Source organism: Trachinotus anak, unplaced genomic scaffold (assembly GCF_046630095.1).
Source record: "Trachinotus anak isolate AG129_WGS33_773 ecotype Australia unplaced genomic scaffold, CSIRO_AGI_Tana_v1 ptg000006l, whole genome shotgun sequence".
Taxonomy (NCBI): Eukaryota; Metazoa; Chordata; class Actinopteri; order Carangiformes; family Carangidae; genus Trachinotus; species Trachinotus anak.
Genome location: NW_027273857.1, coordinates 917,967 through 934,728, shown reverse-complemented (window position 1 = coordinate 934,728; position 16,762 = coordinate 917,967). Strand labels below are relative to the sequence as shown.

At 44.8% G+C, this 16,762-nt stretch overlaps 1 protein-coding gene and 1 non-coding gene across 14 annotated transcripts in view; one reads left to right on the top strand and one right to left on the bottom strand.

The window, feature by feature from the left end:
- The window catches only part of LOC139622360 (CLIP-associating protein 1-B-like), a 34,487-nt gene that overhangs the window by 16,415 nt on the left and 1,310 nt on the right, over nt 1–16,762 (bottom strand). For 11 of the 13 annotated variants that reach the window (XM_071479623.1, XM_071479610.1, XM_071479617.1 and 8 more), the window contains exons 3-15: nt 13,343–13,421; nt 12,396–12,499; nt 11,950–12,041; nt 11,416–11,491; nt 10,386–10,483; nt 9,789–9,859; nt 2,898–3,038; nt 2,566–2,642; nt 2,379–2,471; nt 2,141–2,286; nt 1,611–1,746; nt 1,229–1,299; nt 769–828 (exon numbers count right to left, since the gene is read on the bottom strand). In XM_071479623.1, coding sequence (XP_071335724.1) covers nt 769–828; nt 1,229–1,299; nt 1,611–1,746; nt 2,141–2,286; nt 2,379–2,471; nt 2,566–2,642; nt 2,898–3,038; nt 9,789–9,859; nt 10,386–10,483; nt 11,416–11,491; nt 11,950–12,041; nt 12,396–12,499; nt 13,343–13,421 — 1,244 coding nt within the window. Of the gene's footprint in view, nt 1–768; nt 829–1,228; nt 1,300–1,610; nt 1,747–2,140; nt 2,287–2,378; nt 2,472–2,565; nt 2,643–2,897; nt 3,039–5,003; nt 5,264–8,216; nt 8,555–9,788; nt 9,860–10,385; nt 10,484–11,415; nt 11,492–11,949; nt 12,042–12,395; nt 12,500–13,342; nt 13,422–16,762 lie in introns of those variants that run through there. The other 2 variants (XM_071479622.1, XM_071479621.1) reach the window with 2 other exon arrangements.
- On the top strand, nt 13,729–13,857 carry LOC139622426 (U4atac minor spliceosomal RNA). The gene has a single exon (XR_011691245.1). It is a non-coding gene; the product is annotated as a U4atac minor spliceosomal RNA (small nuclear RNA).

Here is a 16,762-nt window from a genome sequence, read left to right as displayed (position 1 = left end):
TTACACCTGAATGTACACCTGTACATACCAACACCACACTGTCACAACCAACACTGAACTAGTCTCAAACATGGGAATCTTTCCTCCTCCATCCACAGCATGAGCCACAGGGCTGACCTTTGACCTTCAGTATGAGTCAGGAAGCTGCCATCAGTGTTAATTATGGCTGGATATCATGTGTCATCTTCAGGTAGGTGACAGGTCTTGATTCTGAGTCGTTCTCAAATTCATTTACATAAACTTTTTTATTTCTGTCACAGATCTTCAGACCCTTTATTTATTGGTAACATCTCATTGGCTGATGATGCACTCTGTCTTTGAAAAGCAGCTTTTTTATAAACGCAGTCTGATTTGTGGTCAGGTGATATTCAGAATAAGAGTCAGTGTCTCTCACACTCATCGACCGACTGATCGATGAGAACCGGAGAGCTCCCCTGGTGCTGGGGGGTCAGCTCAGGTTTCTCCCAGGCAGCGGCAGGAAGCAGCCAGGCAGAAACACAATGAGCCTTTTGGAGGCAGACAGAGATTCCCCTGGCATCGCCATGGAAACCAGTGAGATAGACCTCGACCTGTCCGGTGTCACGTTTCCTCAGAAGGTAGCGCTTAGCGCTTCAGGCCTTTCACATCACACTGTCACTGTCTTCATTTTATACTTGTGGTTCCACAGTTTATATAAAGCTCTGTAGTAACGGCCCTGATGCTGTTATTGATACTGAGCGACCAACACTGATTGATCCATAAATGATCTTCAGTTTCATCAGAGCTCACCTCTGCAGAGAGCTCGTCTGCCACTCCTGCAGCAGCAGGTCCAGGAACTCGTAGCAGCGTCTGGAGGAGACAAACACACAACGTCACAGAGAGAGCGCACAAAATATCAACATCACAGCTTTCCCCTGAAACCTGTGGAGACACCAGGAATAAACAACAACAACAACAACAACAACAACAACAACAACAACAACAACAACAACAACAATAATAATAGTAATAGTAATAGCAACATACAATGTAGCTGCATTTTAACCACCTGAACCCTGAAACTTTAACCCGACAGAATATAAATATTAAACTAAAACATAAATACATTAAAATAAAAATGTAGAAATAAAATAAAAAGTGCACAAATAAATGAAAATATAAAAAAATCAACATGTTTCTGACTGAAAACATGTTTCTGTGCAGATAATTAATAAACGAATAATCAATATAATAAAAGCAGAACTCTCACCTCCTCACAGCCACAGATTTGGAGGTACAGTTGCTGGTGATGATGGGGATGAGCCGGGGGAAGTGTGTGTGCTGTAAAACACAGGGAGGTGGTGAGTTTCAGTCCGAGGTGACGCTGACGCTCTCATGTCAAATGAAATCTGCTCTGACAGGAAACAACTGAGTCTTTTCTCTCCCACATGAAATCTGATTTACAGGACCAAAGCACACGGTCTATGAAATCACAGCTATCGAGCTAACGTCATTATCGTGCTGCCTCGTGAACAGAGGTGAAGTTAGGACACGTAACTGAGGCCATGTGGCTGCAGGAATGTGGAGGACAGAGCTCAATCATCATCATCATCATCATCATACTCAGCACAGAGAGGAGAGGAGCCACGTACTCGCAGGATGAGGCGGATGGCGGCCACGCCGGACGTGGCCATGACTTTGGCACTGTTGGGGACCAGGTTGAGGAGGATCGGCATGACGGCCTCGGCCGCGTGGTCGAAGCGGCTGCCGAGCACCAGCGACAGGTGGCTGAAGACGGGAGAGCAGAGCAGACACTCAGGTTTGTCCAACTACACAATAACCAACACACAGACTGATCCAGCTCATCACAGGAGAACAACCTCAGCTCCTCCTCCTTCTTCCTCCTGACTCATCGACTGGAGTCTGACTTGTGTGTGTTTACCTCCTGTTTTCTCTCATGTTCCTGATAAAATTATATGTTTTTGTTTCATACCTGGAAGTATTTTGATGAAATAGATCCACCAGTAATAAATACTGACTCTGTGCGAGGTAAGAAAACATTTTACACAACTATGAATCTTAATTAAGAAATAATGATTAAAAAAGACAAAATAACTCCACTGTACAGTGATAATCAAATGATATGTTCTCTTAGATCTGAAGGGAAACTGTGACGTCTTACCCCAGAGTGATGCAGGCCTCTCGCACCACCTGAGAGCGCAAGTCCTTGGCGGACAGTTTGAATGCCGCCTCCATGAGTCTGAGCTGCTGCAGGAAGCCATCAAACTCTGCTGCGCCGGCGAGGAGCAGCGAACGCACCTTCTTCAGCTGCAGGGACAAGACGAGACAGGAGACGCCATCAGACATTTTCATCCAACTCATACTTCAGACGAGGAGGAGGGAACATCGGGACGTCTTACCGCCGCCACTCGGAGCTCCCAGTCCTTCTTGTCGTCCGACAGCACGTCTCTGATCTTCGTCATGGCCTCCTCTACCTCCCTGTTAGAGTAGATCTGGTGGATGAAGAAGGAGGAGAAGAAGAAGAACAGAATGATAAGCAGGATTCAAACCTAATATATATAAAATAGAACAAAATAAAAATCATACCTGCACTGTGGGAACATCCTCAAAGGCCTGGATGAAGTCCTCCTCGTCCACGGCTCCAGCACCGGACCTGTCCCTCCCTACAGACGAGACCAGCTCAAGGATTTAAAGTCAGATCCACAATGTGACACATCCTCAGCATTTCACTGAAATCATTACACTAAATCAACAAACGATTAAGGACATTTTTATTCTTTTTCACTTGTTTTGTCAGATTTTATTCTTTTATATTTCAGGGCTGTGGTTTTCTGAGTATTCGTTCTTCTGATAAACACACAGTCGCTGTGATGTGAAGGTTAGTTAGGGACTCGTCAGATGGCGGTCCTGGTTCTGACCTGCAGACTTGGTGCTGGAGGCAGAGGCGGGGCGTCGAAATGAACCCATGCTCACCATCGTCTTCCCGGACAGTGAGGCTCCCTTGGACGAGGACGAGGAGCGGCCGCCGTCCACCGAGTCATCGTCCTCAAAGTTTTTGTCTGGAGGAGGAGAGACAGAGGGCTCTGAGGGTCAGGAGGCGGAACCAGGAGTCTACAGAGAAAACGCCACCGCTGAGCATCCGAGCAATGCCCGACAGTCGGGCGGACTCAGCTGACCCAGACGACATAACTCACATTCCTAAGTCACCAACATAAGAAGCTAGCGATGGCGAGGAGCGTGAAGGTCAGAGGCACAAAGGCCCACGGTGAACGGACAGTTAGGGCTGTGTTCTGACCGCAGCAGAACCACATTCAGAGGATCAAGAGAAACGTGGTGAATTTCTCCTCCAGTCCATTCTCACTGAAGGTTTTAGGTTCTGATATAGTTCAGTGAATCAATACTTTACTGATCAACTCAACCCTGTTGGTATCAAATTATTGATCAACAATAATTTTAATGACTAATTAACTGAAGTCATTCACTAAGCAGAAGCACCAACAGCTCTTAGTGCTTCCTCAGTATTTTCTCATTTCATATCACGGTCCATGGAAACCTGTGGGTTACACAGTATTGATCTGTGATCAGCTGTGAGAATCAATGATCAACGTGACGCTGCCTTGTGCAGTTGATGTGTGAACATATTTTCTGGTAAAGCTCCTGGACTCTAACTGCTCAGAACATGAGGACGTAACAATAAGAACCAGCTCAAAGAGGCCCCGCCCTCAGGCTGCGCCCTCAGGCCCCGCCTCCTGTGGTGGTCCACAGAGCGCCATGTGATGTGATCCCCCCACAGCACAGGAATCTGCCCGGTTAGCAATCAATCCTCTTTCATAATTCAAACACACACCCCACACACACATATTCACACACACACACACATCAGGCTGCAGGTTTTCCTCTGTGCAGAATCAAAGAGCTGTGCAACACCTCTCACTATCAACACAAGGTGACTCTGTGTGTGTGTGTGTTAGTGTGTGTGTGTGTGTGTGTGTGTGTGTGTGTGTGTGTGCATGATCAACAACCTTAATCTCATCTTTCACTCCTATAATAAAACTGTCAGATATTCACTTGATGCTAAAGGAAAGAAAAGACACGACATCTTCAGTAAAATGAATTTCCATTTGTATCACCAGTGGAAATTTAGACTTTGATTAGATTTGATAGCAGCAAAAAAAATAAAAAAATGGCAGAGCTGCGTCCGTCTGTTACACTCAACCATGTGTCCACTGGGTTTCACCAACTAATCCACAAGTCACACCGTCGGCTTCTGGACTACATAATGTGTACCTCAGCAGTGCCTGAAGGTTTCTGTCCAGACCAGACAGGCTAACTGTTTCCCCCTGTTTCCTGTCTTTGTGCTAAGCTAGGCTAACCAGCTTCACATTTCTATCAGTGTTTGGACAAACCTCAGATTTAAAGGTCCCATATTTGAAGTGTTGATCTCCATCAGAAGATATTTTTGTGGTTTTAAGAACCAAAACCATCTCAGTGTAGTTTTACATCTCCTCTCTGCAGCTCCAGTAACAACAGGTCAGTCAGCTGATCAACCTTCCTACAATATGGACCTTTAAAAAGTCACATGACAAAGATGAGCAATGAAAAAGGTTCTGACTGAACCACATAACAGTGCTGAACCTGAACACTCACAAAATCAAACCTGGACAGCATTGGTTTCAACCAAACTGTCAGCTGACCTTCCTCCCCAGCAGACGCTCTCCTGACCTGAACCTCGCTCTCAGACACGAGGCTGCGTCACGTACTGAGCATTGTCCACACAACAATTCAGCTGAGAGCAGACCAGGAAACCATCCGACTGTGTTTACGCTCGAGACACCGCAGACACGCTTCTCCGGGATTTACAGCCATCGTCACACCAGCGCCCCCCCCCCCCCCCCCCCCCCCCATCCCCACTCCCTTCTCTTGTCGTCTGCATTCATCATTGATCACAACCTCCACTGTTTCTCTGCACTAGCGGCTCTGTTCAGTCCCTCCCTGCATCCAGAGGAAGAGCAGCAGCAGCTTACAGGAGCAGATCCGCCTGCAGACCAGTTTCCTCAGCATGCCGGCAGACAGACAGACAGACAGACAGGCAGCTGGTCCGCCGTGGTCCTCACATCTTTTCACCCAGCTGAGGAGAGAGGAGAGGGGAGGCAGGAGGGGAGTCCAGCGGCTAGCCTCCCCCCTCCCTTGTGAGGGAGCACGTGCTTCAGTACGATCTTCCTCTCTGTCTCTGTCCTCTAGTTCACTTCAGCAAACACACACTCACTGGCAGGACCAGGATGGAGGAAGTGGGAGGGAGGAGATGGAGAGACGTGATGAAGGAGAGCCAGGAGGGGGGAGAGGAGTGCACCAATAGGAGGAGAGGGGAGGAGAGGGGTGGGGTCGGTCAGGGGACAAACCCTGGTGCTGGGTCTGGAGGCGGAGCTGGTGGGTGGAGTCAGAGATGAGGGACAGCTACAGTGCCATGATGACTCAGGAGAGAGGGAGGAGGGAGGGTGGAGGGAGGGAGGAGATGGAGAGACACCTCTCCAGAGGAAGCTGGTCCTCTGTCAGCGTTAATGTCAGCCGTCAAGCCTCTACCCGAGTTCATCCATCAGCCTGCAGAGTTTTATCACAGCAAGGTCACTGCTGAGCAAAAACAACAGCTCTGAAAAGATGATGTGGTTTAATAACCACTGTATCAAAGAATAAGACAAACTGAATCTGACCAGAGGTTGATCCTCAGCTGTAGGAGACTTTACCTCCATCACTAGTAAATATTTCTGACCTGAAATTAACGGGACATAATCTGAGAGCACTTCTCACGATGTTTGTCTTTCAGGGCTTCCATAAACTTTGACCTGTGGACACAGCCTCATAAAACTAAAACCAGCACCACATCTGAACCTGTGAGTTTCAGAGGACTGGAACTGGAACCAGGGGAAGATTAGAGAAATACTCAGAGCCACAAATGTGTGTTTCATATCTGTTCACTCATGGTGAGGAGACAGAGCCTCAGTGAGTCTCCAGGACCAGCAGCAGCTCTGAACCCGACAGAGCCACAGCTCAAGACCAGAAGCCTCGACCTGTAGCACTTCACCTGTAAGTAGGTCAACCAGAGTCAGGGTCGAGCTCAGAGAACAGGAATTCATGCTTCCTCAACTGGAAATGAATGAATTAAAGGAAGCGTCTCCTTCCACAAGATGGCAGCGTCAGCCCTCTGTTTATTTCATGTTTATTTCTGCTGTAGGACATTTGAACATGGGAGTCCATGGGGACTGACTCACTGCTGGAGCCAGACTCTAGTGGTCATCAGAGGAACTGCAGCTTTCAGCTCCTCACTGTTGATTCATGTCTCAGATCTGGAGTTTGATGTTTGGTCCAGAGCCACAGAAGATGTGACACTGATGAGACTGTTGCTTTTTACAGACTGACTCAAACTAACCATGGCCAGTGACAGAGAGATAACGCCTGCTCTATCAAACAGGTGACTCCTGATGACTGATAATCATCGTGGCTAAGCCCAACATATTGTGACTGTGACTAATTGTGCAGCTCCTCTGCACGACAGGTCACAAGATCTCCTCCTGGCAGCTCCTCAAAGTCTCTGGGAGCTCGGAGCCTGATGGAGTCTGACAGGTGATCTCCCCGATGCAAATTCACAAAATGACCAGGGGGAGGTGAGGCGTTCAGGAGCACATCACTGACTGGGGAGGAAACTAGGGATTGTGGGAGAGCGGCTCCCACCAGAGTTTTAGGACAAACTCAGTTCAGGTCTTGAATTTCTACACATATCAAACCAACCTGGGTTACTTTGAATTCATGAAGTCTGCAGCTCCAGTTTCCTCCCATTGGTCTGTTGTGTTTTCATTTCCCCCTCTCATGGACTAAAGAAAGCAGCTCCTTTTACTCAGATCATCCTGCAGCCATGGCTCACAGGTGAGCTCAAACCTGTGGACATGAAAGGATGAATAAAGCGGGAAACGCCCCCTCCATTCACCTGCACGTCTCAACCAGCTGGAACAACAGAGGGAGGGACATTCCCACACAATCATCAGGCTGTGTTTACAGCTTTCTCACCTGATTCAGCAAATACCACAAGCACCAGGCATTAACATGAACCACCGGTCAACTAAATCAACACTGAACGCCCTGTATAAAAGCTCTGTCACTTCTCTCCCAGAATCCTTCAGGAGGCTGCTGATCTGGTTCTTTATTCATCTGTCACTTTTCAGACGTTTTGTTTTTGTTTGCTCGTCACGTTTCAGTCTCGCTTCCTGTTTCCTGTTTGGGATCCTTCAGGTTGTGTGGAGAGGAGTTTTCCTGTTATGTTGCTGTGTTTTTTTGTATCTGTGCAGAGAGGAGTGTCAGTGCAGAGCGTACACCTCATCATCATCATCATCATCAGATATAAACTGTACCTCACTGAGGCTGTTTTAACCCAAACAGCTGATGAAATAAGAATCAAATCAACCTGCAGCAGCGGCAGGAGTTTGTCACTCGTACTCAGTTAAACAGCTGACGGAGGCTCGCTGGTGCACTGCTCCCTCTCTGTTCATTATTCAGCAGCTTTCCCACTGTGCAACCCAAGTCCTGCTGGCAGCGAGTACCTGGCCTCGTCTCTCCGCACCTCCCTGCAGGACCTCCTGAGGGGGGGTGACGCACGCAGCCAGGTCAGTGTTTACCAGACCCAGAGAGCCAGGTTTCATTACACAAAGAAAACAACACGGTTAGCATCAAGAGGACTGACTGAAACTTTTATCTTTGATTCATGATTTTAGCTCATTCCTCAGTTTGTTCTTCTTACTGTTTACTTTTATTACTGCCTCATGAATAAAGTACAATAAGTGACCCTGGTTCACTGAAGCCTGGTTGAACTGGTGGTCTCTGAAACAGCCCTCAGATGCCTCACATAACCCTAACCCATGACCACAGTGAGCGACACAGAAACTGACAACAACCCGTAGTGTTCCTCAAACACTGTTCCTCAAACTGTAACTAGCGTTTCAACCACAATCACCTGGATCAGTGAAATGCCTCAGATGTAACCGTCACAGCCACAAACAGGAGCCGAGCAGATTACATGCATCACTGAGCCGCAGCTACTTGTGGCATCCAGCTCCCAATTATGATCCGACTGCAATTATCAAGGCTCATGAGCACAAAGACCCTGACAGAATAGATAACAGACACATTTACAACACACCTTCAGCTTTGCATGAGAAATGAACGACTTCCTGCGTGTGATGTCACTTTACCTGCAGGAGCACAACTGGACTGATGTGGATCTACTGCAGGAGAAACGTTACCGTCCTGACTCCGACCTGCAGCCGATACACTGCTGCCTGCCTCCTCCCTTCCCCTCCAACCTGGTCTTGTGACTGGAGGGACAACAGCTGACACCACTCCTACAAAATAAAAGCCTCGAGCTGCCGGAGTAGAGTCTCAGACTGTTCCTCTAGTTATCTTAGCTTTTCTTTGTTCTTGATTCTCAGTTCTTCAGCTCATCTCAGTCGTGCATGTTTTCTGTCTCCACTTTCACTTTCTAATGCTCACTTTCCTCAGCTCTGCTCGTCTTCTCTGTCCATTCCTTTCAGCCCCTCTCTCTTTCTCTCTCTCTCTCCCTCTCTCTCTCCCTCCCTCTCCCTGTTTTCCAGGTCAGTGTGATGCCTCTCACTCGCCCGCTCAGGTAACATCTACAGCTCTGTCTGCTGATGTCCACACCTCTTTGAAGCGGTGCTTTAACACAAGCTGACCACTTCCTGCTGCTGCTTCACATTAAAAGCCTTTAATCTGTGGAGTTTGTCCTCGTTCAGTGAAACAGAGGAAATACTCAGAGGATGATACTGTATGTTGTGACCATACAGCTTCGGTTCACAGGATCTGTGATGGTCAGGAGAGGTCTTCATGTCAGATTATCTCACTGACAAATTCCTGCTGCTTCCTCAAAGGAAGGTCAACTTGTCTTTTTTTAACTGAGGGGCCCCTGTGAGATGAAAGCTGAGCCTGGGGGCCACAGGGATGAGGTCTGTCAGCTCCGGTCTTCAAAAGACTAACAGACCCACTCAGCCTGGATTAAAGTGCTGAAAAAACACTGACTGCCTCCAACTGTGGATGTGACATCAAGCTCTTGGTTTAAAAAGGTTCAGTTACTGAAACATGAGCATCAGTATCTGGACGTAGTTAAAGCTAAATTATTATTTTCTGTTTTTGCAAACTTTAACATCCAACACAGCATCAGCAGCTGGAATCAGTGATGTATTTGAACCTTCCTGTCCCAGTTCAGCAGTGGAGCCACTGAAAGTTCCTCGCCTCCCAGAGCACAAAGAACCCAGCTCAGGTTGCACTCTGACAGAAAGACGACAGACACACCCCTCTGCAAAGAGAAGAGCCTCCCAGCTGAAACCAGATAACCTGCAGTTCTTCAAACTGTTTGTACTTCACATTCTCTGATTTCTACATTTACAGCCTCTGTCCTGAACACAGAGTTATTTTTCCACTGCACAGAATTAATATGATAATGCAGACTTTTCCAGAAACATTAACCACATTAACATTATAACCTATATTTCCTTCGCTGATTAAAAACACTGCAGTTCATGGTCAGCACCTTAAACCCCTCAGCCACCAGAGGTCCCTTAAAGGTGTTTTCATCTCAATCAGACTTTCACGTGGTTAAATAAATATGTGGTGCAATTCACAGTGTCACATGTTGGTGTCTGCAGGCCGCTCTCTACAACAAAACAACATCACACAAAACAAGAAGATGCCGCCATAACAACCAGAGCCATGCACACAGCCAGCAGGTAGAGCAGGAGACGTGATCTTACCTGACACAGGTGAGGGGACCATGTTCCCTGACCTCTGAACCTCGTCAAATTTACTGAAGATGACGTTGAGCCTGGACAAAGAGAGTTAGCAGCAGTTAGCACAACAAATAAACGGCCTCGCTGCCTTCAGGCCCACACACACAGAGAACGGGCTCGTTTCAGACTCTCCGGAGAGCAGTTAAATGGGCCAAAGTCACATCTCACCGCCTCCAAAAATACTCAGGCAACAAGCGACTGTGGCGCCTGCTGGGTTATATTATCAGAACAAACACTAATAATCACAAAGTCATTGTAATAGCAGCCCAGAGCGACATGTTGAGAAAACATCATCATTCAGAGGAGTGAGGCAGTGAATCTCTCTGTGTCACCGTGAACTGTTCAAATTTAAGTGATCAGTGAAAATTACTTTAAAAGCCATTTTCAGACCTGAATAGATTCAGCATCACAGCTTCCTGTTGGCTGGAATTCTAATGAGTTATCTCTAGTTTAAAGCTGCAGCGATCAATTAATCAATTCAGATGCTCAGTTTATGACACACCAGCAGGAAATGATTAATGGAGTCGGGTGTAGATTTTTACAGTGAGTACGTGAACGCACCGTGACTGAGGCAGACCCTTCTTCCCCAGGTCCATCCGCACCCGCTCTCCAACGTGGCGGTAGATCTCTACGAGGCAGTTCATGGCTCCATCACGAACCTGCAGGTTGACAGTGAACGCAACATAAGAACACAAATGAAGATTTATTATTTATTTAGTTATTTATTTTCATTAGGCCACTGCACGTGTGAACCTGCCTGAGATTCTTAGTAACGTCAGAGTAATTTAACAATAACAATTATTCTCTTTGATATGACGCTGTTTTACTGCTATGAAAACAGGAAGTATTGTGTGTTGTGTGTTCATTGTGTATATTAAATATCTAATATCTAAATATCTAACCCTAACCAATTCTGCACATTTCTATCTTTTAATTTTCTTCTCTGTTTTGATGATGATGGTTCATCCTGTGCTGAAGACGCGAGTGTGTTTGGCTTCAGGAAGGGAAGTTCATGGGCACAGCTTCCTGTCCTGAGGAGGAAGTGTAGATCCGGTGATGATGGACCTCTGCAGCCTATCAGAGGACAACACACTCAAACCCAGAGTGGAGCAGGATGACTGGAGGCCGTGGAGAAGACTTCACGACTGTGAGCTCACAGGTTTGATCCCTGCAATGTATCACGTGTCTTACACCAGCTACATGTTTTCTTGTTTAGGTTCAGTGTCACAGTGAATGTGTGAGTGCAGAGGGAACCAGATCTCACAGGTCCTGGGTCCTGGTCTGAGCAGCTCTGCTGAGCTGTGGTGTTTGAGTTCGACCAGCAGAGGGCGGTCGAACGGCATCATCAGTTTGTGTGTCTGTTTCAACATGACGATGCCCCTGAACACAAAGCAGGTCCACAAACACACAGCTGTCTCAGATGTTGAAGACTGCACAGAGTCCTGGTCCTGAACCTGAACCTGAACCTGAACCTGAACCTGAACCTGAACCTGAACCTGGACCTGGACCTGGACCTGGACCTGAACCTGGACCTGGACCTGAATCCCTTCAGGAGAACTGGATCAAAGTCTGGGTGCTCGTGTGGTCTCACCTGACTTGTGGGGTCTCCGAGGAGGTTACAGATGTGAGGAACTATTTTACTGAGAGTCAGACTCTGAGATCCAAACCTGAAGAACAGTCAAACACAAACATGTGGATTACAGTGTGACAGCATGGAGCTTTACACACAACATCACTACAAGAAACCTAATCTGATCAACACCAGGCATCATCAGTGGACTGGACCTGTGGGTTACAACGTTAAAATATCTCAGTCAGAGCTGAAACAATGAGTCAAACAACATAAATTATATCAGTAAATATGAATAAAACTATTAGTCCATCAACAACTTTGAAGGTAAATGAATCATTTAGGTAAACCTGATCTTATCTGACTGACATGGCCACAAATTTACACCTGAACCTGTTGTTTTCAAATGTGTCAGACCAGTGTTTTTTTACTCCATTTAACCTTCGCTCACTTGTTTTTCTCTCCTGTTTACTGCTCAGAACATCTGTGGCGATAAAGACACTGAGGACAGAATAATGCTCTTTGACAACATGTTCATCTGTTCTCTCCACTTACACATTTAAGGTGGAGATGAGACAGAGGCAGAGTCCTTCTCTGGTCCTGTTGTTCTTATGTTTGAAGCCTCCCATCATCCGCTCCCACACATACTGAGAACACAGAGGAGCAGTTTTAACACTCATTCAATGCAAACGGTGTGTGTGTCTGAAACATGAACACACACTGACATGAGTGTCAAACATTTTAGCACACACACAGGTGTGTTAACAGCAGATCTCAGGACAGATTTCCTGCTCAAAGACTCCAACAGGAAAACAATCACAGTTTCTTCAGATTAATGAGATTTAGATGTTTTATTTAATTCTGCTTCATCTGAATCTCCTGCAACCAGAGATTTAAACAACCACACAAACGCAGCACAGAGACCACTGATGTAAACTGGCTCCAGATCTTCTTCTCTGATCAGCCTGAACACATGAGTATGAACAGCTGCTGGTGTGTACCTGTGGGTTCGCAGCCTGGTCCATGATCTTCAGCAGCAGTGCTTGGTCCTGGTCCCGGACTTGGTCCTTGGCGTCTCCCAGTCGGTCTATCAGGCTCGGCAGAACTGAGCAGACAGAGAAAAGAGAGTTTCCAGGCTCCTCGGTTCACTGTGTCCACTCTCCAAATAAACATGTAGTAGTACAGTATTATATGACATTTCACATCACTGTACTAATATAATACACACAAAAAAAACAGGTCAGGGATTTCGGTTTTGACTAATGCAACAAAATAAACACCTTAAAATTTAAAGTTCTTCATCACATTGATGCTAAAATCATATAAAAATACATTTTCACTAAGAAACAGACACATTAATTTATTACATCTCTTCAGTGGCCTGAATGCATCCAGAGATTTTAATGGGACAGTATCATCTGACTGTATCAATGATCATATCATTAAACTATAGTCACTGCTGCACTAAACCATCACAGCATAATCAATAAGAGCAGTGAAACTGAGGCTGAAGCTCAGTTTAGATTATGACACAAAAACATCAAAATATCAAGGTTTAAAAAACAACATAACAACAACAACAACAACAGTGAATGAGAACATGAAGAGACCTGATCACTACACAACTATCTGAGCTTGAAATTAAAATATAGTCAACAAATATGCACCTGTGTACAAGTCAGCACTAAAATAATAAGGGAACATTTTTATTTTGTGCAGAATTCACAAATAGAAGAACAAAAAATATGAAAATGCAAAAAGATATTTTAACACACCTGTATTTCACATGGTGAAAAATGACAGAATGTGCCTTTAAATACTGTTAAATGCACAAAGCAAATCATATCCATCTATAAATATTTTATACATTTAATCAATAATAAAGTAGAATGGTTGGCTCTCATTTAAATTCCCTTCTGTCTGTTTTTGAGAAACAGTGAGAGCTCACCTGTTCCAACCTGAGTCCTGAACCTCTCCTGCAGTCTGCTGACCAGAGCCGACAGAATGTCCATCCCCAGCAGAACCACCTGAGAACAGTCAGAATCACCTCTCAATAAGCACAGGAAAGATCCAGAACAACCACAGCTTCACAGCAGCAAAAACAGCAATGGATGTGAATCAGGGCTGCAAAGGATTATGGGTAATTGGACCAAACTAAGAATTTTCACTTCTCAAGCCACAAAAACATGAAAATAAACAGGTTTTGTGCCATAAATCTTCAATACAATCATTCAGTCTGTGGTTCTGTGAGTGAAAACCACAAACTGAGACACAACCATGAGTGAAGACGGTGTTCACACTTCACAACAGGATTTCACTCACACACACAGAGCAACTTTCCTTGTCATGGGGTGGTATGGGAAACTCAATGAACGCATAGTGAGAGTCTCCCTGCTGACACCATATCAACACAACAAGCACCACTCAGACTTCTGTTTGAGCTCTGGTGCAATTTTTGGAACCTCACTTATAATGTGAGCGACGTCAAACATGTGAGAAGAACAAAGAGAAAGTGTCTATGCTGCCTCCTGCTGGAGAGCAGTGGTACTACATCAACACTGACTCCTGTGGTGGAGAAGTGAGGCATTGGTTTCAGTATGACACCAGAACCACACTCACTCTTCAACACTTTCATTGTGAAAATTTGCTCATGTATTATTATAACAGGCTCCCCCTGAATATATTTACATCTGTTCTGTTCATTACTTCATTATATGCATGTTGTCAGTAGTTTTAATGGTAAATCACATTATTAACATTACGTGAACAATTATCAGAAGAATTTTACCCTCAGCCCTCAGCCCGGGGTAAAACATGCTTTTGTCTGCAGAGAGTGAGCAAAGAAAACAGCACCACACTGAATATTACCTGCTACCATGCAGGGCTGCGACTGATTTTCATTATAATCTGCTGATTAAGTGATGAATTCTTTTGTCCATAAAAAGTCAGTGAAAAATGTCCACTATAATTCATACTTTCCACAGCTCAGTGTGATCTAATCTAAATCAGCAGTTAAATATTCAGTTTATCATCTGTGACAAAGACAAACATGAAATCTGGGACACTAAATATTTTTGGAAGAAAAATGACTAAACATTTAAGAAATGTCAAATCAGAATAGTTGCCATTTAATTTTCTGTTGATTGACTTTAATTAATGATTGTGTATTCATTAGTATTTATGAATATCACCTGAAATCTCAGTCCCAGTTATGACTCTCCACCAATATTAAAACATGCAGCAATAAAAACACTGAGCATTAATTTAAAAGTCCCATCATCCTAAGTTCTAACCTGTAACTTAGTGTGAATGTGCTCCGCATCAGAGCGGGTCAGTGAATCACTTCAGTCAATTAACAGAAACAGTCTCTGTGAGGATTTGCTGCTTTTCTCTGTTTTATATCTCTAATATTTTTATATCAAATGTCAAGAAACTGATCTGCAGAGTCAATGATAATTTAAATAAATAGTTGTGACCTGCAGCCCTGATGATGTGTTTATAGGGAATATATATCCAGGTTTATTCCATCCTTAAAGGTGATAAATAAGGTTGAGACTGTTCCACATGCTCATGTTGACTTTTACTATCGGCCTCTGACATTAAGCTGTTTGTGTTTATCACTGGCTGGACAGGCTTTAATTCACAGGACAGGTCCAGCTCGTCTGCTCCAATCAATTAACAAGAGCCATTAGACTAACAGCACATGAGGCAGCTCTCCTCCATCATTCACACACACACACACACACACACACACAGCCAGGAAGCTCCACACACTGAAACACTAGGTTCTGTAATAACTGGCTCAGTCACACAGGGAAGGAAACTGGGCTAATGGTGCTGGTTAAATTAAGCTCACAGCCACCGACGCTGGGGGCCTCGTCCCCATTACGGCCCCGCAGACATCAACGAGACCAAAGGAGGCTGCGTTTCCAGGGCAGCACAGGATGTGATTGGTTGTGTGTGTCCGTGTCCACAGCTGTTCAACTACACTCAGTCTCATCTGCTTCTTTTTTTTTTATGGACAAAAAAACATGTCAGACCAAACTCCATTTAGAAATCTGGCATTTTAGTGACGCTGTTCTTCAAGCAAGGCTTCATACATACTGATGGGAGATATTCCCATTTTCCCAAATTCAAAGCTCATTCATGATCTGATCTGGAGCTTTCAATCATATCACATCATCTTCCTCAGCAGATGTTTGTCCACAGGTGATGAAACTGTAGATTCAAGTTTCCATGGACCAACATATCTTGAGACTAAAAGAGGCACAACTAGAAGAAAACATTAAATTAACTCATCAACAAACTGAAGGAATGATGGAAAAATGTGATTCGTTTACTTTGTTACTGTTGTTATTCATTGTTGTAAATGTCTTTCCAGTAAAGATTAAAGGCAGCACTTCTCCTGCTGTATCTATCAGTATGGAAGCACTGCATTAAAACACATATATAGTGAGATCTGTCTGTCAGTCTGTATGATGAAGCTTTTACGTTACTGTGCAGAAATACACACCTCTGTGATCTCCCTGTATTGATCAATCGGCAGCGACTGCATCATATCTGCATAAATTACTCGCAACTGAACATGGATAGCATACAAATCATGCACCATGGAAACAACAGTGTCAGGAGCTGTGATAAACAGTGGACGTCCTCTCTGAGAGTGCGGCGCTCCCTGAGGACGGTTTGTCCCTGACACCTGCAGGAATCAGTATCAAGTGGTTTAACACTTAAGTAGCTCCTGTCGTGAATCCTATCATCCTGACTGGTGGTTTGACAGCTACTATAGCCCTCCCACACACACACACACACACACACACACACACACACACTCACACAGTGGGATATAAGGGAATGCCCAGTGTCCAGCAGACTGAGAAAACTTTATATGTCACTGAGACACAAACAAGAGCCAACTTGAGTCCAACACTGATCCCAATAGTCAGTATTTAAGAGGAGAAACCTCCTGGATACCTGGACATACCTGGAAATGATACAGTAGATACACTGATGGGTAGAGTTTCTAAAAACTGAATGATTCTCAGAAGAATTTCATTGAAAGAGCAGGTGAAATCTGACAGATCATTTATTCTATTCAGCCTATGAATCTTTCCATGTTCATCTGACCTCCTGTGATTTTCCTACAATAACAAATCACATTGTCCTTTTTCAGGAGACATGTTACAGATCAGCTCTGTAATAATTATGTAATAACTTAAGTCTTACCTGCTGAAGACCTAAAACCAGTTTGATCCCTCAGCACTTGTATTATTAACCTTTAAAAACGACATTAACTCTTTCACTTGATTATAACACCTGCGTTACACTTACTCAGCTGCAGAGGCTGAAGAATGTTTTTACCACAGTG